The sequence below is a fragment of the Oryzias latipes genome, chromosome 13, assembly GCF_053564925.1.
Source record: "Oryzias latipes strain Hd-rR chromosome 13, Olatipes_Hd-rR_3.1".
Lineage (NCBI taxonomy): Eukaryota > Metazoa > Chordata > Actinopteri > Beloniformes > Adrianichthyidae > Oryzias > Oryzias latipes.
In genome coordinates, this window is record NC_136249.1 from 21,521,270 (window position 1) to 21,543,750 (window position 22,481).

Consider the following 22,481-nt stretch of genomic DNA (forward strand, 5'->3'; position numbering starts at 1 on the left):
TACAGGTATATAATTAAAAATTGAATTATTTACATGGTCAAAACTTATGGTTGAATAATTAATTGTCAGATACTTTTTTTTCTTCTTTACCTCTTAAAATGTGTCATTATTATTGTATGTTATTTTTACATGTGTTTAACAAAAACAAAATCATTTTATTGTTATTTTTTCACTTAATTTCTGTCTTTATGTCTACCTATTGTTTGGTTAATTTTGTTTCTGTCCTGTTTTACCTGTTCAAATCAGTTAAATCTACTATTTCCCAATTGTTAATTCCTCCACCAGTCTATATTGCATCATGGTCTTTAGACTTTCTGTGACACATTTGTCTGCTTCCTTTGTTGGATTTTAAAATTAAGTTTCGGTTTTCTGTGTTTTTTTTTAATTTAATAAATCATTTAGGTTTTTGCCATCGTGCTTCCATTGACTTCAAACCTGACAAAACAAAGTTAAAGAGGCATTGGTCTCAGGCTAACATTAAGATCACAGTGTATACTTTAAGACCATTCTTGGCATAATCACTTACTCTGTAAGGACCAGTAGGTCTTGTTGGGATAATCTTGAGGTAGGTTTTTGGTTGTAATTAGGAAAGACATTCGAATGGGTTGAGGTAAAGTTTAGGCCCAACTTGTCGGGGTTAAATTAAGGTTATGGTAAAATATATGTCACCAACATTTATAGCTCTTGCAGGTATAAAGAGGAGAAAATCTTATGGCTTAGTTGCAACTCCTCTTATGGCTAGATGTGGGCTGTCTGTGGGCAAAAAATGGGCAACCCTGTAGGACCACAGACAAAATATTACTGTTGTTGTCCACTCTGTAATCCCTCAGAGCAAGAATGTTTTCTGTGGCCGTGCTGTGAGCGACAGGTCATATAATCACTTTCAATCATTTTCTGTCTATAAATGATGAGAAGATTTTTTTTTTGTTTTTCAATAGATTGACTTGTGTATCTACTATTGCATGCCTGGCTGACCATTTGTGGCATTATTGTCTGGAGCCATAACTTCTAACCTCTGCAGACAGATAATAATCCTCCTGGCGCCCATCTTTTGCAGATTTATGAAAAGCTAAAACCCAGTTTTGCTATCAAGATTAGATGTCAACTCAGTTATGTTAAGACTTTTTGGTTTGCAGCAATGCTTTTTGTTTACACTTCCTTGAAAAGCTCCTGTCAGCCTTTGTGTGAAAGAGAATCATTTCGTCATAGTGAGTTAAGCAAGAAGAGCAGGAATATATTTTATCGCTGAGCTGGTAGCTATAAAAGCACTCCTGACCTTAGGACACAGGATCTCTTTAAGAGAGTGACTGCAAGAGAAGAGTAAGGTAAGAAGAGACTAAACTGATGACTTTCATCGACATCATTTGTTTCCATTAACCCCTTAATGAATAACTGTATTTCCAATTATATATAAAGAAAAATCTTGAATGTTTTTTCTATTTAAGATAATGATATTTAAGTGGAGTCCTGCATTTAATGTTGTTTCAAATTAGCGACATATGGCATAAAAGGGTTAAACCATTGAGTAATTTGTTGAAGGATAACAACATTAAATTTGTATTTGTCAAGTTTTATATAAGTAAACCAAAAAATTCCTATTTCGTTTTTTGTTGCAGCTTTAGTTAAAACTCGTAAAACACACAAACATGATATACAAAAAGAAGAGGAATATCAAAAGGCTAATGGAAATATAATTGTACAGTAACTTGGAACAAAAAACAACAGTAGAAAAGTGATAACTAATAGAAAGAAGTTGGGACCGTGAACAAACAAATATTCACACTGCAGCAGCAGATTACCGGCTTACTTAATTAATTTTTAATTAAATTCTCAGCCAATATCTTCTTCATTAACAAGACAATTTCTTACAGCACTCTAGCATTGTCTTAAAGTATACTGGATATTGAATTTGATGTATTTAAAAAAACATATTAATCTATCTTTGTTTCAATCAATGTTTGTGCAAGGAGTGATACTCAGCTCCGAAACGCTGATAGAAGATAGGCTCTTCATTGTTTGGTGACATGTTGCCTGACTACAATCTGCAAGCCTAGCTGTGAAGAGGCTCTTGATCAACACATCACGTTCAGATTATTACAGATAAGAGTCTCACTGAGAAAAAACAAATACAGCTGCAGATAGTCTTGCTTCAATGAAACATTGAAGACAATCCAGAAAAACCCGACAACCTCAAGCTTTGCATTTCATGAAGGCTTTTCCATGAGTCAATAAAAACTGCTTATTTCAAGAAGAAAAAGTTCATTTTCATTGTGCAAGTTCCAGATGTACAATATTTGAATTATTAACTTTGTGTGCTTATGGGGCTGCCTCTTGTGTTTTTGTAAACTAATAATTTGTTTTTAATTACAGATTCCAGTCAGTTATTTTTACCCATGTTAATGTGATTGACCAGGACTGAAAGAAAGAAGTGCAAAACACCCAGAGAAAAGAGACACCCAGAGGGATTTACAATGTCACTCAAGCTTCCCAGAAGAATAAGCAGCAAGAAGAAAAGTATGTTTATTTCTTGGTTGTGTTCTTTTTAAAAAAGGTTGAGGGGAAAAATACAGTTTTGTTTTTCAGTAATTTGTGTGCTCCTTGATTTCAGAAATAACTCCAACAATTTGCCCTAAACTTCAAAACACTTGTATTATTTTTACTTGATTCTGCAAAAACATGCTGCAAAAAGACTTTAAGTTTTCTAAGTTTCAGAATATTTATTTTTACTTGCAGTGTTCTTGCTCATGTTTCTCTTAAACTTCTGTGCAAAGGTTAATGATATGATTGCTGCTGCTAAAAAATTCTAGCAGGGAATATTAAAATGAAAAAAAGGTAACGAGAAAACTAAAGTTCTGGCACATTGAGTCTAAGCTGTCTTGTCATGCCTTGAAGAACAACAGGAATTTATTTGTGCTGCTTACTTTAAAATGCTCATTGACTGTTCTGGCTTTAGAAATAATACAAAGAAAAACATTTACAACTGGAGAGGCTGGTTGGGATAGAAAAACAGTGATAATAAGAAGTTTTATTTGTTTATCAATTAATTTGAACTGAGTTGTTGGCAATTACTGTAAATCCTGGCAGAAATAATTCCAGGGAGCAGTGTGAGCTCGAACTCATTAGATGACTTTTTCTTGATGGACTGATGTGCTTTTTTTCTAGAAATTGGATGTTATTCTATATAATGTTGCATGTAAGAACAACAAAGTAGATTTGTGTGAGAATAACATGTCACAATCACTTAGAAAATAAACCCACACTTATTGTTGCATCAAAGTTTGTTTTTTTCCCATTATGTGTAATTTGAAAGGCATGATAAATAAGTGTGTATAAATCGTATCACTTCACACCTTTTTTTTTTTTAATAGAACCTCCAAAATACAATGCCCAAGAAGAAATTCTACGCAGGCTTGGCTTGGAGGCCTGCTCCACTACACCACTTGACCCAGCATCTATGCTAGATATCAACACATGGAATCTGGACAATCAAGCTCCGCAAGAACTTAAAGACCTACCAAGAGTTTTTCTGCGACGTCTTTGGTTGCTCAGTCATGATGCCAGGACTTCTTGTGTCCAACCAGAACAAGATGCTCCCAACGAAAACTTCAAAGCATCAGAGGACAGGTTTGGTGATTCTGGACAAGACAGCCAAAGCATCATCAATCCCCTTGATCTGGTCACATCTGTGTTTATGTCTTCTAACCCTTTTCTCCAGCAGGAGATAGCTGTGCACATGATGCAATGTCAGTTTGCTGTCCCTCTAGTCCTACCAAACATTGATCCAGAAATATCAGGCAAGTTACACTTATGGCCTTTAAGAGGTGTTATTGGCAAATGGAAGTCTCACTCTCAGGAAACAAGTGGTAGATTCCAAGAAGTACATTTGGCAACCACAAACATGCCAAATATTTCATGCGTGAAACTTGGATATTTTGGTGTTTCAAAGTCTCAGGTGCTGAACCATGTTCTGAATGGACACAAATTTTGCAGAGAAACCTTTGTCCACAGGGGCATGAACGGAGGGCAGATGCCCCGAAGACTCTCCAATGGTCTAGTTGAAGTTGGGTGGTATGTGCCCAATGGAAAAGTTTGTGACATCTTCCCTGTCCCAGTGACAATCTCTAACCTGCGCGGTAATGCCAGCGCACACGAAAAATGCCTTCAACTTCTGTGCAAAACATCTTCAGTTGTTGTTGTTTTCTGTGGCAATCTTCAGGAAAAAGAGAAACAGCTTATAGTTACCTGCAAAGAAATGGCAAGTAAACTTCTGTTAATTGACTTTTCAGATACAGAAAGATCAGATAATAGAGCTGCTGAGTTTGTGGAACTTCCAAGAGAGTCTGTCCTTCCCGCCAACACTTTAAGTGAACAGGAAGTTGCCGCTAAACTTTCTGACATGCTAAAGGAACTGCTACCAGGCAGTCTGAAACACGTAACTCTTGAGGCGGCAGCAACATTTGCATCAGAGTTAGATATAGAAGTGGATGAAGGCCCTGTTTGTAAAAAGGCAATGGCTGCCGTGGAAGAGGTCTTAAAAGGTTTTGATGAAGGACCTGCAAATTTTCAGATAAAACAACTTCCCTTGCAGGGTGCTCTGTGGTCCAAACTGACGGAACTAGATAAGGAGGAGAGCAAACAAAGAAAAAGGGGAAATGAACCCGACCCTATGTTACAAAAAGAAAAAAGAGACATCCTTGCGTCCTTGGGCAACTACAAAATGACCCCAGCTATGAAAGTCTTCACTGATTCTCTTTTTACCACTGATAAAATGGAGAGAGCATATTTTCTTAATTGGCTCAAACTAAAGCTTCATCTGATTCAAGCTGAAAAACAAAATGAGTCACAAGAGTCGCTATCACTGCTTCAAGAAAATGATAAAGATGGCTTGTCTGGGCACTCAGAAGACTCTCAGCGCAGTGCCAGTAACAGTATGGTTGACAGTATGTTTTCATCTTCAGAAGAGATAGCCAAAGATCAGTCTAAATGTATAAACTTGAAGATCTCCGAGCAACCCAACGGTCTGGTCCAAGAGTCATTGGAGTCAAGAGAAAACACTCAAGAACATTTATCAAAAGAAAAGGAGTCCATCCACATATCAAGTGAAAGGAACGTCCAAAGTGTGGCATCTGAAAACCAAGTTTCTGCAGATTCTGGAGAAACTGAAAACTGTGAAAGTGAGTCCCAGCATCAATCAGAGCTTGCAAGTGCAACAACAGATCATTCCACTGCTTCTGCCAAACAAATCAAACAAAAAGTGTCACATGAAAATGGTGTTTCTTCTTGTTCAGAGTTTTTTGAACCTGATTCACCATCACTTGGTCTTGAGAATTTTCTGCGTGAGATGGGCCTAATTTTTGAGCTAACACACACTGGCCCGAACAGTAGAACACAAAATGTGTTACGTTTACCCAGCATGGCTGCAGACCTTCTTCTCTATGGGGTTCCACTTGAATTGATGGATGGGAATGCCTCAAACATGCCCACATGTTGGCTGAGCTGTGTGTTTGCAGAACTCAAACATCGTTTACCTCAAGAACGGTTGAGGACCCGAGTCCTGACAAATCTCGGCAAGCACAATGCAAACCATCAAGATTTTTTTTCCACCCTGTTTGGGGTCAAATTTCCTGAGGAGAGGGGAACAACAAAGAGAGGAATGTACATTGCTGTCTTGGAAGTCCCAATTCATTTTAGACAGGACTTAGGATGTGACTTTCTGTTTTTGATCAACATAGTCGGACTCTGTTCATCCTCTGCTGATAACAAACTTAATAGGCTGATGTATGACAATGAGATGGCCACCATAGCAACTGCGGTTAGTGACGTTTTAATGCAAAACTGTTGTCCTCAGAATGGTAAACAACATGAAAACCCCTTCGGCGTCATGGTCAACGCTCTCCTGTGCAGCAGAGAATATGGGACCCTTCCCATTCACCAGCTCCTGGTCCAGGATGAGGGCATTCACAGCAAGTTGCAGACCTTTCAGATGAGACGTGTGTATGAGGTGTTAAAACCCAAGAATGGGGAGAAAGAAAGCACTAATGACAATAATCCAAATACTGTAAATTCTGCTACTTTTGTCAAAGGGCCTCAGCCCAATAGGTTTTTTTCTGAACCAGTTGATATACAGTACTCCAAGGCAATTTTAAGCCTTAAGAAAGATATCTTTGAGGCACTGAAGAGATGTGCGGCATCCAAAGTCTCAAGTATGCCTGAGTTTATGGGACATGTTGGTGCTGTTTGGGATGCAGTTAAATCCGACTCATTTTCTATTGGTATGCAAGATGGAGACAGTGCGCTGGCATTTTCTTTATTGTGTACAGAGTTGTCCCATTGGGAAGATACTTTACTGGAACACATGGAAAGCTGGCTAATAGAAGCATCCAAGAAAATCTTTGCCGCAAATGCTTTGAACACTGAACAAAATGATATGTTGAGTTGCTTGAGTAATGAAGCCCAGGAGGAAATCCAATCAGAAGGGATCAAATTCAAGTTACATCTGGAGACCTACCTAATGAATGATAACTCTCTTAAGAGAAATGTTGAAATGTTCACTCAAATCTTGATGAGCAACATTGGCAACTTCCAGGACCAAATAACAAAAGAGATCTTTCAAAAGCTAGAGACCATAAGTGAGAACCACTGCTCCCTCAGACAGATGAAAAAGTTTGAAAGCTTGCTGCAGGAAGAACAAGAGTTCAAGCTACTTGCACTGTCAGAAACGAGCAAGTCAACAAAAATTCTGTTTCAAGATGCTGAACTGGAAGAAGAGTTTGAAGTTGTGTGGAGTAAGACACTGTCTAACCTTGACTTCAGACCATCAAAGGCTGATGACATTACTTTTAGAGTGAGAGAGGTTCTGAAGCAGAATCTAATCACCCGTGGCCTCTATAAGCACTTGAAAAAACTCGATGATGTTGGCAAAAACCAAACTAGCGACTTCCAAATTAATGATGAGCACTTTGGGTACCGGAGCAGACTGAAGCACATGTTTGAAGACAACAACAAACTGCAGAGAACAGAGGCTCAGCAGCTGGCATGCAAAATCAAAGAAGATTATGATCAATTTGTAGCTCATAAATGTAGTTTACCTGCAGACTTCTCCGATAGCTACATAGTGGAACTGCTAGAAAATGTTGAAAAGGCTCTGAAAGAAAAATCTATGGAAATAAGATCCGTGTTTGAAGTGGATGTGAAAGTTTATCTCTGCAATGCCGCATGTCAAGACTTTCAAAAACTGCATGACCGCTTTGCTAAGGATCGAGAGCTTTTGAGTTATCTCTCTGAAAGAAAGAGCAAGTGCCAGGCCGAGTTTATCTACCATTTCAGGAAAAGAGATCAGTGTCAGAGGATAGCCAAAGCATTTGTCTCCATGGTCATCAAACCCACAGTGTTAGACTACATTTATAGACCACTGGGGATGCACATTGTGGAGGAGATTAAAGAGAAAGCCAAAGAGTGTCAGTCTCCTCGAGCTTTTCAAATTAGCTTGCTGGAGGAATTGGTTAAAAAGGACGATTTTAGGAGCTTCAAAGAATATTTGATGTCCTTTGACAACTCCGGGCTGAAGAAAATCCAGGAGATGGTGGTGGCTCACCTATCTGAGTCAAGCACCTTAGGCAAGTGGAGACAGCAGAAGCTTGGAGAAATAATAGGAAAGGTTGCAGCAGCTGTGAACCAAACCCCAGAAGTTACTGATGGAGTGCTTAGTGACACAAAGCCACTACTGGAAAAAATATGCCTCATTCTAGAGAAAGATGCAGGTGTTTATGTCAGCAGGGTGGCTCTAAATGGACCTCTCTTTAGTATCACAACAGAATGGAACCGTTTTTTGAAATGTTTAATGGAACTTCTGGCTACAATACGGATGGATCTTGGCCAGGAGTTTTCCCAAAATGTGGATATTACCGAGCTACTTCAAAGCCTTTCAGTTCAGCCCCAGGAATACCTGTTTAATGCTGTGAGAAGCTGCGACAACCGCTGTCCTCTTTGCCGAGCCCCATGTGTCGAAGAGGCATTGGGGCATTTGGTTCACAAGGCTTTGCTCCACTGGCCCATATGCATGCTGCCTTTCGACTCCCATTCCCAGTCCTGTGTCAGCTGCTGTGACAACCAAACACCAGGTCACAACAGTGATGCACATGGATTTTACCATGCATGCAAAAACCTTCAGTCTCTTTACCCAAACTGGAGCAACCCATTGGATGACACAAACAGCCAAAACACCAGCAATTACTGGAGGTATTGTACTTTGAAAATTCATAAATGGGTACATTTTCTAACAGCAGATTACACACATGGATCTGTACACAACAATTGCTGTATAATACAAATAACGGTATATTTGATTTACAGGTACATGCTAGCGAGGTTCAATGAGCAATTGGCAGCAGAGTTCCATCAGAAACCAGTGAAGATTCCTGAGGAGTGGAAGAAAATTACTCAGCAGGAGGCCTTGGGAAGTCTGAGGGAGATCGTCCCCACAGAAGAGTCCTGGAAATAAAGCAGAAATCTAATTAAAGCCATTTTGATGGTTTACAATCCATTATGTGATTTACAGACGGCTAAGAGCTTTTTGTTAGGGTTAGGGTTATAATGTGTTTGCTCATTAGTTTTTTTTTTTTTTTTTTCATTTGCATTTGTAATATTAACACAGATTACTCATTACAGGAAATTAATTAATTTAAAACATTGTTGTTTTTCGTATTTTTGTAATTCTTTACTGTAACAAATAAGGTTACACTATGCATCTAAATACTTAAGCCTGTGTGTACCTGCATTTTATAAATTAATTTAAAGTTTTCATTATTTAATCATCCTATGTTTAATGAAATAGCTGATTGATATTCACTTGCTAAAGATTACATGTGCAGTGTTTTTTGTTGCTTTAACACAATACAAATTTTAAATACATGTATTTAAATGCAATGTTACTCTCAAAAACAATTGAAATGTGAGCAGTTTTTCGTATCATAAAACAACATATTCTCCGAAAAGGATTTCTAGTTATTATTCCCAATCTATCCACTGTGATTTCACATACTTTATCTACATATTTTCAAGAACAGATTTAAAACTGTATTATATTATTGTGCAGCAGTAGCACCACTGTGCAGTCATATCGACTGAATCATTCATCCAATGTCTAAACCTGTTTTTTTTAGCATTATGTTTCCGACCGCGTGCTTCACAGTAGGTATGATGTTCTTGGGATGCAACTCAGCATTCTTCCCCCACCAAACATGTTGAGTGACATTTATATCAAAGAGTTTCATTTTGGTCTTATCTGACCACATGACATTCTCCTAATCCTCCTCTAGATCATCAAGATGGTGTCTGGCAAACTTTAGAATGGCCTGTACATGTGCTGGTGTAACCCTTGTGCTGTCCTGGGCACTTTAACATTGGGAGTTGGGTCTTCTAGACCCACTACACAGTGCGCTGACCCTTTTTCTTCTATGATTTGTGATCTTCACTGGTGTCCATGGATTACATGAAATCTCTCCACCTTTTCCACGTTTGTCATGGTAGGGAGAACAGGCCAATGTAAGGGCAGGGTCATCTAAGATAGCACAAGGGTTAAGCAGGAGAACCTTTGGAGAACTGTGGGAGTTAAATCCTTGACAAAGTACTGTCTTACAAATAGTAACCTTTGTTACTGTGGTCCCAGCTCTCTTCAGGTCATTCATGAGTTCCTCCATGTAGTTCTGGGATACTTCTTCCCCATCCTCAAGATAATTTGTATCCCAGGTTTAATTTTTAAGTAACTGCGTTAACAGTTGATCTATGCACACTAAGCTTGCTTATTGTAGATTATTCCATTCAAGTGTTGTTCAGGGGTCTTTCGACAGCTCTTTGGTCAAGGAGGAGAAGTTGCGGTCTGACTGTTTACGGGTGTGGATTACAAGCTAGTAGTGAGGTTTGTGGCTGATGAGGTACTGACACTTTCAGTGTCACATTTACAATATGTGCCCCCAATACATTTTCCAACTACTAATTTTGTTTTATATGGGTTTTTCAATTTTTTTTCCCCCATCAGATTTTTTATAAATTACGGAGCCTGTGTCCTGACATTAAGATATAAAAATATATCTTGTTCCCACAGATTAATATCTTGTTCCCACAGATTATGGGCATACATCAAAGAGCTCTGGGGCGGTGCTAGTAGTAGCCTAGCAGGAGCTATCGTATGACAAAGCAGCCTAGTTATCATAAATCTTTTGATATTTTTCTTATATTCATTGAGACGGTAATAAAGTGATCATTTATGTTTTTCATGTTCCTTTTTTGAATGAATATGGGTCACAGAGACACGGAAGTTACCGCTGAAAGCGGCTTTTGCCAGCGTACAGAGAGCATATCCGCGTGATTGACTTATGAAGTGAATAATTATTGCGTTCGAACGGATTAAGTATTGCGTTCGAACGACATAATTATTGCGTTCGCACGAGTTAATCATTTCGAGGGAACGGAATAGTATTTAGAGGGAACGCAATAGTATCTTGTGGGAACGGAATAGTTTTCGTGTGAACGAGATAATAATCTGTGGGAACAAGATATTAATCTGTGGGAACAAGATATATTTTTACATCTTAATGTCAGGACACAGGCTCCGTAATAAATAGCTCTGGGCTATCAACTCAAGCCAGGCAGCTTTACACAAAAAGCTGCAAGAGATTTAACTTTTCATCAGGGCATCTAAGAAATTGCAAACTCTGCTTTCCACTTGTAATTTATCATATCTACTTTCACTGCCTTCCAGGGAAATCACACTTAATACATGAGATAAAGAGTGAACGTGCTCCTATGTCTGCTTTCATAATGCAGAGGACATGAGAGTATCAGTGTCACTCTGGAAATCCCTACGGACCACAAATACCCAAAGCAGCACAACAATTTATTGTATTCACTCATCTGCTTGATAGCCGGATTGTTTTTATTAAATGGACTCACAGATGATCCACTTTAATCAATGAGGTTTTTTCATTTTATTGAAGCTTAAAAGAATCTGGCATTTTCTAATGTATTGGAAAGATTTTAATACACTTTTTCAAACAAAGAATCTTTGGTTGTTATGTCACCAACCAATAACAGTCAATTAGAAGGACTTTTTTATTTATTTAAAGAGCAGTATGTTATTGAATTTTTGATGTATCCATTCAATTGTTGTTATGGTGCACATAAAGGCTGAAGACTCTTGGGCAAAGGAGAAAAATAAAGCAATGATTAGTGGAAAGAAAGGAAGCACTTTTAGTTAATAGAAATCTTGTTTTTGCAAAAATATATAAACCAAATTTAATAAAAAGAAAGGTCTTAAATACATGCATTTTAGCTATTATCCACATTGATTTTTGGCAGGAGCAGATAATGCAACCCCTAAGAGTTGACATTTAAACTTGTACAAGAAACAAGACAAATCAAAGTAGCAGCAACCTTCCTTGTAAGTTGAGTCACATTGGGTAATTTAATGATAACAAAGTCATGTTTTGTGTCATTACTTTGCTTGTTGTTTGGCAAGGCGTGCATGCTCATCGATCTTGAAGCCTAACCATTTGTTGTGTCTTGTCAGCAGCCGGGAAGACAAAAGCAACTCTTAATTTTGTAGAATTTACTCAGGAAAAAAGCCAGACGTGGCGTTCTCTTTACCATTAGGAGCATGGTAAAACGTTTCAAATTACACTTGGAAGCGTTGCAGCTATTATTAAATGCTTTTTTCTTTCCTTGTTTCTCTGTGAATGTAAATGATATAAACACCAGTGCAGTCCAAAAGACACAAAAGAAAGATGGATGTAAGAACAATGCAACCAAATAGGGATAATACTTCAAAAACAAACACTAAGCACACTGCTGAAGCTGTCCATGACAACAACTGAACCAAAAACTACAAGGAAATGACAACAAACAAGAAAAGCTACTGTTAGAAACAGTTAACCTTGAAGCAGGTGGATGGCTCAGTTGGCTGCGTACAGGACTAGCGCATGGTAAACTAGGGTTCAGTGGAAGCTGATTCGCTGCGGCGACCGCTGAAGGGATAGTCTGAACAACAACTAGAACATGTAAAATATATAATTTGGGCACAACACAGAGTACTAGTTTATTGCCACTGTTGGGTTGTATAAGTTTTGTTTAATAAACTAATCGTTAGTAGATGTGCAGACATGTTTGAAAACAAAAGCCCTACAGGTTTACCTCTTATTGATGGTCAGCACACTCCGGAGAGAGCACCACATCCGCAAAGGGCTTAGAGCAGTAGCTGCTGATGCACATTAATCTGCCATCGCTTTTAAACCATTCTGCTGTGAGAAAGCCTACTCACCAGCGAAAAGCACAGAAGATAGTTGCCAGTATTCCATTTACCTGCAAGGTCAGAACATAAAATGTTAAAAATACCCTAAAAAATCCCATTGGTTGCATCACAGAGCAGAGCAGTGACTCATAACTGAAGAGAGCTATGGAAAGTGTAAAAGAAACCAGGTGTGACAAAACCTCTATATAGTCATCCTCTGAGGTAAGAAGGGGGAAAAGACAGCATGAGTCATGACTTGAAGAGAGAAAAAACAGAAGAATCTTTGTGGGACGTTAATTTATTTATTTTTATTGCTTTTCTAACTTTTTTTAACAATATTTCTTTATTTATGTAAAGGACTTTGAGATGCTTTTTAACAGGAAAAATCCTATATAAATAAGGTTGAATTCCAATTTAGTCTTTAGATTTTCACACAAAAACAGGTAACATTCTATATACATTTTACAATGTGTGATGTGTGGAAAATTCTAAATTATGTTAAATGCTAAAAAGGCTGGTTACCGGTAAGTTAGAGGGCATGTTTAGGCAAGACAGAAATATAAGCACTTGAACAAGTTCTCACCTGTTCACACTAAGCATGTGTAAGAAAGGAAAACAGCATGTTTACATCCCTGTGCTCACTTTAAAGTTGAGCCAGGCTCCATACACGCAATAACACAGATATAGTACCTAAATATGAGACTGTGGGCTAGCTATCATTACAGTAATCGTGACTGAGCCTTCATTTCAGAAGCTGGGGCTCTTTTCCAGCTGCCCTTTTAAGGTACATTCAAACGGCTGATCACTATTATTGACAGAGGCTTTGTGATTTTCAGAGTGAGGTCACTGTGAGATGCTGGAGTCACAGCTATGGTTAAAAATAGATTTAAACAGATTAAAGTATTGTTTAGACAGCAACATATTTTTTTTACTTGTTTTAGGGGTTCACATACATTTTTTATACAGGCATTCTGTGATTCTTTTTTAATATATTATACATATTGTTATTTTTGGTCCATGAGGGATTTAGCATTTAACCAATTATAATGGCTATTATAAACTCATCTGTTAATTTTTTTTTGTATCTGAGAGACAGTCATGCCTTCTTCAGCGTGATTCAGCCTCATGAGTTCCGCAGAAGGGTGAGCAAACACCACAGAGGCACAACCTCTCCTTAAAAATACAAGATTTCCATGTTTCCAGCTGGCTGGACACATCCTGCTTACGGTTTTACATACAGAAGTGGACAAGTTCATACAAAAACCTGGATAATGGAAGCAATGCTGACTGCACAAGGTGGACTATCTTACTATTTGGTTGGTAATTGCTTTGCGATGTGACAGCCTGCAGTCACACACTACCAGGACTGGATCTCCAGTGTGCAGAAAAAGAGGAAATAAAACTCTTTTTTGCAGCTGCATGCACTGGTCATGCTCAAACTGCATTTACAGTTGGTGCCCATTTGAATCCACATGTCTGGCTGTGAAATACAGATCCCAAAAATGGAACAAATAAATAAATATTGCAGTCTGACACCTTACATTAGTTCAAAAGTGACATCAATATTGCAGATAATTCCTTTTGAGCTGTTCAAGGCTCTAACAGTTTTTCACCCCGGTTCTGTCACAACCGGCCAGCCAACTGTCACCACATACTGCTCATGATACTCAGCTCTAACCTTTTCAGTCAGTTGAGTGGGAGTGAACAGATTGCCTGATTACACAGAAACAGTAAACCTAAGAATGAGAGGCAAGATTTAAGCACCTACCAGCTGCTTTTTGTACCAAGCTGAGAACTATAATGTAAAGAAAAAAAGAACAACTTGCCCTTGGGTTAGAAATTTTTTTTTTTTTAAAAACACATATTCCTGAAAAAGATTTAGCGAGGAGAGAGGAATTTCCTACTTTTATTAAATGGACACACATAAAGCGCTGTTTGTCTATTCCAGCAAGATGCAATTTTTCAAAATAAATTGAAAAGTTCCAAGGTTTGGTGCAAAAAAAACAAAACACTTTCACTTTTCAATTTCTAACTTCACAAAATGTGTTCAAAAGGTTAATTCACAAACATATTTCAAATAGTAAATGGGAGACTTGATGCTTTTTATGAAGCAGTGCTTTAACAATATGACACTCAGTAAAACAAAAAGTCAAAACCATAAATCCAGCCAGTATTCTTGTAAATCAGAGACTTCCCAGACCGCTGATGTGATATTACGCAAGAACAAACACCCGCAAACAGCATCTGAACTAACAAGCTTTTGAAGTCAATACAGTGTTTCAACACAATCGATGTTGGGCTCATCTTGTTTGGCACATCCCTGTCGTTTTTGTCCCCTGAAGGCTCCCACACTGGCTTGTTAGACAGAAAAACAGCAGAATAAAATAAAAGTCAATAAGTCACTTTATGGGAGGCAAACAACCCAGTCAGCCCCGTCACAAACCCATGGGAGACACAGCGATTCAGCAGTCCATCTAAAAATCTGTTTTCTGTTCACCACATAAATATTTATACTGGTTCATGAAAAAAACTGGACACATTTATCTGCTCATCAGGAGAAAACATATTCATTTTGCAGCTGCTTTTAAAAAAATTGTGATTTGTTTCCTTGTAGATTTTGTTTGCATTAAAAAAGGCACAACTTATAAGTCGATTATTTTAAAAACTAAAGGTTGAACAACATTAGTAGCTTTTAACAGTAGATTTTCTCCCAAAACATAAAAAGAAAATGTTGAAATTAAATTACCAACGTTATGTCCTACTTTGTTTTGACTCTCCAGAGGGGGAAAAAATTGACTAAAAATCAGCAGGTATGAAAGCACAAATGTTTGGTCAACAATATAAAATATATATAAAAAAATATATATAAAAAAAGAGTTGAGCCAAAGATTTACATCATTCACATCTTTGGGAGGAAAATAGAAACCAAGCATGAAATTGAAAAGCAACCGATACAGAATAATGACTAAGGAATGAAAGGATTTTGTTACATAAAAAAACGAAAACAAAAAACATTTCTATTTAGTGTATTTTTTATGTAATCTCTTTAATATTGTCCATATTTGTGGTGTTTTACATTTTAGTCCAATAATACAAAGAATTTCTGCCAAACAGTTAAGTCAATTACAACTTTTTTTTAAATCACAACGTTTGCTTTCCAGGAATGCTTGCTTAGAATGTACTTTCTGTTTTCTGTTTTGAGCCCCCAATTGTTTCAATTGCTTTTTCTTTCGCCTTTCTATTTTTATCATCAGATGACTACACGATTCAAATGAAAACAATCAACAGAACGCTCCAGCGCGTTCTCGCAGAGACGGGACACTTTTCCCAAAAGGAGCTCCAAGGGGGAAAGAAAGAAAAAGAGCGATCCAGTCAATTGAATCTCCTCACTCAGCTACATTTTCCTATAAAAATATTTAGCTTGTGATTTTGAACAGTTCCTTCAGAGTTTTTCTTGTCTGATTGCATATGTAGTAGTGTAAACTCCTCCAGAGTTTATTTGACAATGAACCACTGTTTTAAGCAGTGCAGGTTTTGCTTTCGGGTGTGGAGTCAAAATGAAAGAGTAAACACATTAACTGATGTTTAGTTCCCGCCTTCGCTTTGGATAAAGGGGCTAAAAAAATGGTAGGGTGGATGTATCTTAGATAAATAACAGATATAAAAGTTTTGGTTCTCCTATGATTTTGGTCCACAATCCCAAATATGTGGAAAAGGAGCTGGAGTTTGATTAAAATGAATTTAAGTGAAAGCATCTCAAGATTAAATATGAAGCAACCCTCAAAGCTGCGGGGTGTTAGGTTTTGTCACAGCAGGGGTCTGAGAGAGCGTACTGTAACTTGGAGGGATCTACTATAATACAACATTAAGTCAATCTGACCTGTCGTGACTGTTTGCTATAAAGGTTTTTCAAAGGTATATTTAGAAAGTCTCTGACATTTAGAGAAGCAGACATGCTGCGTTGTTAGACTCTGAAAATATCAATGGTCACAGGTAATCAAAATCATAACCTTGACATTCTGTGGAACAATCTGGATTTTTAATAAACTTTAAAACATAAAAAGCTAAACCTACAGTCACTGAACTGACCATCTGGTAGATAATGGATTTTAGCCTGATAGCTGACTTGTTCAGCCCATTGAAGAGGCAGATAGACACATTATTCCCATTATTTATTCCCTCTGCACCACATACAGTTCACTCATATCTTGAAGCAACACACAGAGTTTGAAGGGAATGTTTATCCTGTGGTTGACTTTAAGATTTATTTTGATGGATGAACTTTAAAAAAAACCACACATTTCATGTAAATCAAAGACATTCATTTTCCAAAAGATTTACTGTTTGAGTTAAAATGCAAATCTTGACCAAAATTGTTTTCTGGCTCATCTTACTGCTGTGTTTAGTCAGTAGATTTGTTTAAAATAGACTAAAAAAAATTGCGGGAAAAATTATTTTGTTTTTGCTTTTTTCTTAATTTCACATTTCGGTGCTCTTTAAATACCATTATCATAAAATTAAATGTAGATGTGACAGCCTGTACTAACTCAAAGTGTTTTCAACATAAAATGATTATCAGAATAATTATTATCTGACAGTGAAAAGCTTTAGGTTAAAGTTATATCAGAAAACCAAAAAGCTAATTTTTCATTTTTTTACATCATTCATTTAGCAAAAAATAAAAGAGGAAAACAATAGAAATAGCAAATACCTTATTTCAAAATGCTACTCTGTTTGAAATAATACAGGCAAAAGTGGTAGACGTCATTTTAGTACGCATTGTGAATGTGTTATTGTGTGTGACATACTGTCTTCTCCGCTGTGTCTGACTGAGGCTGAATGTGGAGTGTTTTTGTCTGAGCTGTGGGGAATGAGTCTCTTGTGAAACTCTGTTCCTTTTTCAACAATGCTGTGTGTAGATTGTATCCATTGCAGAAATCTTGGCCCCATTTTTTTTCTCTGCACCTTTTATGGCTCTTTGAGGACCCTTCATCTCTTCCTGTGTAGTGTTGCCACATGAGATAGTGATGCTCATCAGGAATCCATATTTCTGTGTGAGTGGGTAACAATTCAGACCAAAATTATCAGTGAAGACTAAGCTTCAGAGCGGCCTGAATATATATGGTCTGTAACTGATAACTGCATTGTATTTGCCAATTAGTTTTTATCTTGAACCCATTGTGATGGATATACCTCCAAATGCATCACAATGGGTTCAAGGTGACATAGCTGGATAATGCTTCATTACTGTGTTCACGGGATGGTTATCAAAAGGCACCTGATTACAAGAAAAAGAAATGAAAGAATAGCTGTCAAAATATCTTCAAAACCTTTTCTCCAAAATCTTGCATTCCCGCTTGAAGTTTGCTTAAAAAAGAAAGGAATTGGAGCCAAGCACAGTTTACTTAGCACTAAAACTTGTCACACTTTTGATAACATCATAGTCTGACAGTCAGACCAAAAAAAAAAGCCTTCAAAAGAAACCAATGTGTCACATTACCACACATTTTCTGTATCTGTTATTTAACTTTAACAATTGAGGTTTTGTTATGTACTCTTTGTAATAAAAATAAATAAATAAATAAAACTTGTACTTGAAACTATACATTAATTAATAGAAGTATTTTGAAATTTGTTTAATTTTGATTTGTTTATTAGTGGACTAAACACAGAAGAGGGAGAGAAAACATAGGTGAGAGAGAAAAGTAATGGAAAAGAGGATATGGATGGAAGGTACAGAGAAACAAAAAAATGTTGGAGGCAAAGGGAAATTCAACAAATGTTGTGGGAGTCTTAACTTTATCAGTGACATGAACAACTGGATTCGGGCTGCCTTTTTAAGCACAACCACACGTAACTACACACTCAAACGTCCACACAAAAAAGCACAGTATAGACATTGACTGCACAAAAATTCATGCGGACAACTATACTGTATAGTACATGGAGAAGTTAACACAAACACTAGGCATGTCTGCATGGATATCAACTTTTGTTTTTGTGAAGAGTTGAGGACAGGCAGGTGTGTTGAAAAGAATGTATAAGAATGTACCAACATGTTCTGAATGTAATTAAATGAAAGTGTTAATCCCAGACCCGCACAAATAGTCCACTAGTAGCCAGGATCACCTGGATGTCTCATGGAGAAGGAACCCGAGAAGTGCCCCCTTGAATGACCCCAAACCGAACACCAAGATAAAGCGACAGATAGGCCAACACACTGTCAGAAAAAGCATGGAGCGCAGGAGCTAAACAGCTCGGAAAGACATTAAATGCCCAAGCTACAACCCAAAGTCCCACATGCTCAAAGCTTTTCCACCAGCTCCACATGAAAGACTCGCCAGCACACGGAAGTCCTGAACACCCCCCCCTACCGGCCCCAGACACACTCTAGGGCCACCCCGAAGGTCCCTCCATGGCGCCCCAGGCAGTCCACCAGCTGGCCCTGCAGAAATCCATAAATAGCGTGGAGACAAGTGCGTGTCCCTTAAGGCGGAGACCACCAACAGGAGGCAGGCGCCCTCGACGGAAAGGAAGATTGACAAGCCAAAAGCAGCCAGCCTCCAGTTGGTGTCCTGTTCATCTGATTTACATATGCTGGCAAACAGAGACAGTGATGCAATTTATAACTATAGGGCATCTCATATGATGACAGAACTAGTAAGTGTTAATGGAGGGGAGTGGGTATAGGGTGAAGGGTGGAGTGTGTTTATATTGCAATTCTGTTTTTTGTGTTTAAATGTAAAGCGCTTTGCGTTGAGTTTGAATTTTTATTATAAAGTTTGATTTAATTTGATTTGAAGTGATGGGCCAGCAGTGATTCAGTGACTCAACATAAAAAATGGACAAGACATGTAAAAGTACAAACATAAAATACAATTCTAAGAAATAAAACTAGTCACATTTAAGCTAGAGTTTTAGCATAAAAAAAAACAGGTGAGAGCAGATGCTGGAAAGAAAATTGCAGCTTAGATCTAAAATTATTATAGCAGTTATAGTGTAATTTAGTCCAAAAAGTGTGGAGTTTTCTGTTTTTAACTTTCAGTGCAGGTAGTTTTTTTATATTTCAAAAAATCTGCAAATGTCTGTCCAGTAGTTTAAAAAAAATAGTCTTAGCAGATATCATTAAAGGTGTGTGACAAGCCACAAGGGAGGTTGAAAACGCACAAGATTGATCCATTTAGATTAAAAATGACAGTCTTCTGCATTATCAGATTAAATGTTCTAATGGGCAATGTTAGAAAATGCAAGTATTTCATTTGTATATCACAGATAACAGTTAATGTTTACAATATGTCTTAAAGTAGGGAAAAGTGTGAAAAGAGCAAACAATAAAAGCTATATTACTTTGGCTCTGAAGTTAAAGTTCCAAAGAAAAGCTGTGTGAGTGCAAATGGAACCCAATGGTGTTCTAAACCTTTTTTGTGCAGATGCTCACATTTTATCCCTCTTCCACTCACTATATCCACAATTGACAACAAATCTAGAGGGGAAAGAAAACAATGGAAATGCTTTAAAAAAATTAAAAGTATTTTCCCTGAAATGGTTTCATGAATTCAATTTGCTTACCTAAAATAATTCCACAGTTTAACTATGTTTTAATGGTTAATCCACAGAATGACATTGCAGTAAAATCGTAAAGTCTCCATCTGATTGTAAATGAATTGAATATCAAGTAATGCAACTTTCTAACATTTAAAGACCTTCCATTTAGGAAAATAAAGGCTTTTTACAGTGTTCTAGAATAAAAACTAAAGTTCAGCTAGGGTCTGATGACAAAAAACAATTTTCTATCTTAAAAATTTGTGTTTAAATTTGACTCAACCTTTCCTGGAGTTTAAGGTGTATATAGTTTCTAATTTCAAAGTTAAAGATCTTATAAAGTTTAATAAGAAATAAATGTTTAGATAACCTACAGGCAAGAATAAATGTTAGTTCACACAGAAAAAAGCCGTAGGGCGACAGCAGGACAAGCTGCCCCCCCTGGAGTACTGTTTCTTTAATCTGAGTTTGGAGGGGACAAAGCAGGAGACAAAGATGTAAATAAAATAAAAATAAAAATGGTAAGGTCTTTGCGAAACTCATTATTTCAGTCAGACAACTCATGCAGTAGAGAATGCTTCATTTTCCATATTTTCTTTTAGTTTGGTATAAGGCTCCATTCAGATACAATAAAACAAGACCTCCATGGAAAACTTCGGGTATAAAACCACTAACAGAGCTCACAGGTGGAAGCCAGGGAGGAGGGTTGGGCAAAAAACGCAGCGCTCACGGAATTGGAGGAAGAGGGCGTACAGCGCAAACCTGGTTCTTAAGCAGTACACAGAATAGGTGAGTTAATTTGTCAGGTACGAGGCTGATGAGCATAAAGGACCCAAAATGCAGAGACGGGAGACACATAGTTCCAGGGCAAGGGGTTTATTCTCAAACAAAAGGCACTGCTAAGCAGGGAAACAAAACAAAACTTACTGTGCATTAACCAGGTAAAAAGACGAACAGGGCAGAAGACGGTCATGGAAATGCCGGTCAGGGAAGAGCTGGTACGAACCAGCACAAGAAGAAGGTAGAGAAAATACTTTAATACCAACAGGACTGACAAAACACAGGTGAACATGATCAGGAGATATTGTGACCAGGAAAGTAAAACTCAAAACCATGACATAACATTAAACCCTTCAAAATAAAACAGGAAACAGAACTCAAACATGACAGAAACAAAAAGGAAGCAAAAAACTAACCCAAAGAAACCCAAACCATGACATAATTGGGCTGAATCGCCCGCAGGGAGGTGTAAACGCATTGTTGAGCTGCCTGCCTGAAATTCTCCCATGGTCGTTCATTTTGAAATGTCTTTAAAGGCAAGGCAAGGCAAGGCAAGACAAGTTTATTTGTATAGCACAATTCGTACACAAAGTAATTCAAGGTGCTTCACAAAACAGAAAAATGCATTAAAATCACAATACATCATAGAAATAATCAACGTAAATTTTACTTTAAAAGAAAAGAAAAAAATTGAAAATTGATTTAAAAATAAAGGAAGGTAAGGAAAGAAAAGTGCAGATAGGACCTTTCAGTCATATACACGGCTAAACAGAAATCTTTTAAGTCTAGATTTGAACATGAACACAGAAGAGGCCTGTCTTACGACTTCAGGGAGACTGTTCCAGATTTTAGCTGCAGAATATTGAAACTGTTGAACTATTGAACTGATTCACCTTGTGTAGTTCTGACTCTGGGAATCAACAGGAGGCCAGCCCCTGAGGTCCTCAGAGTACGAGATGGTTCATATGGCACTAACATGTCAGAGATGTACTTTGGTGCTCGGCCATGGAGAGACTTGTACACAAGCAAAGCTGCTTTGAAGTCTAGTCTTTGAGGTACAGGGAGCCAGTGCAGAGACCTGAGCACAGGACTAATGTGATCATACTTCCTGGTTCTGGTCAAGACTCGAGCAGCAGCATTCTGGATGTACTGAAGCTGTTTTACAGCTCGTTTGGAGAGGCCAGTGAGCAGGCCGTTACAGTAGTCTAACCTACTGGAGTCAAATGCATGAATAAGTATCTCCAGGTCTGGCTTTGACACTATGTTTTTGATTTTGGCAATGTTTTTCAGATGGTAAAATGCCGCTGATGTTACTGACTTGATATGGCTGTTAAAGTTCAGGTCAGAGTCCATGATTACCCCTAGATTTCTGACTTGATTTGAGGGTTTAAGAGACAGAGAATGAAGGTAGCTGCTGAGACTTTCTCTTTGTTTCTGTGGGCCAAAAATAATAACTTCGTTCTTGTTTGAGTTTAGCTGGAGAAAGTTGTTCTGCATCCACGCACTGATCTGTTGGAGGCAGTGGCTGAGTGAATCCACCGGCCCATATTCACCTGTTGTCAGTGACACATAGATCTGAGTATCATCTGCATAGTTGTGATAAGATATGTTATTTCTGCGTATTAACTGCCCTAGTGGCAGCATGTAGAGGTTGAACAGAAGGGGTCCCAGGATCGATCCCTGGGACACACCACAAGTCAAGGCCATGTAGTCTGAGACACAACTCCCAATTTCAACAAAATATTTCCTGTCTTCTAGATAAGACTTGAGCCAACTTAGGGCAGATCCAGAGATGCCAACCCAGTCTTGGAGTCTGTGCAAAAGGATCCCATGATCAACAGTATCAAAGGCAGCACTCAGGTCTAGCAGGATTAAG

The 22,481-nt window shown here is 37.8% G+C and overlaps 1 protein-coding gene and 1 long non-coding RNA gene across 3 annotated transcripts; one reads left to right on the plus strand and one right to left on the minus strand.

Annotated features, from left to right (window-relative positions):
- Nucleotides 1-1,217: 1,217 nt before the first annotated feature.
- On the plus strand, nucleotides 1,218-8,630 carry gvin1l2 (GTPase, very large interferon inducible 1-like 2). Of its 2 annotated transcripts, XM_023961957.2 has the most exons (4): nucleotides 1,218-1,325; nucleotides 2,371-2,514; nucleotides 3,369-8,238; nucleotides 8,353-8,630. In XM_023961957.2, the coding sequence occupies exons 2-4, from the start codon at nucleotides 2,472-2,474 to the stop codon at nucleotides 8,498-8,500; spliced, it is 5,061 nt and encodes a 1,686-aa protein (XP_023817725.1). In that variant the 5' UTR covers nucleotides 1,218-1,325; nucleotides 2,371-2,471; the 3' UTR covers nucleotides 8,501-8,630. The 2 variants fall into 2 exon arrangements, with proteins under 2 accessions (XP_023817725.1, XP_078785786.1); XM_078929660.1 differs by having other exon boundaries at nucleotides 3,369-8,630.
- Nucleotides 8,354-20,857, minus strand: LOC144981535 (uncharacterized). The gene is made up of 3 exons (XR_013647148.1): nucleotides 20,753-20,857; nucleotides 12,314-12,354; nucleotides 8,354-8,490 (listed from the first exon to the last, which is right to left on the minus strand). It is a non-coding gene; the product is annotated as an uncharacterized LOC144981535 (long non-coding RNA).
- Between the last annotated feature and the right edge of the window lie 1,624 nt (nucleotides 20,858-22,481).

What these genes read in the sequence shown, in the direction of transcription:
- gvin1l2 (XM_078929660.1), top strand. Translation starts at nt 2,472, where the DNA reads ATGTCACTCAAGCTTCCCAGAAGAATAAGCAGCAAGAAGAAAA. An exon ending in AATAAGCAGCAAGAAGAAAA is followed by an intron (nt 2,515 to 3,368) that starts GTATGTTTATTT and finishes TTTTTTTAATAG; the next exon opens with AACCTCCAAAATACAATGCC.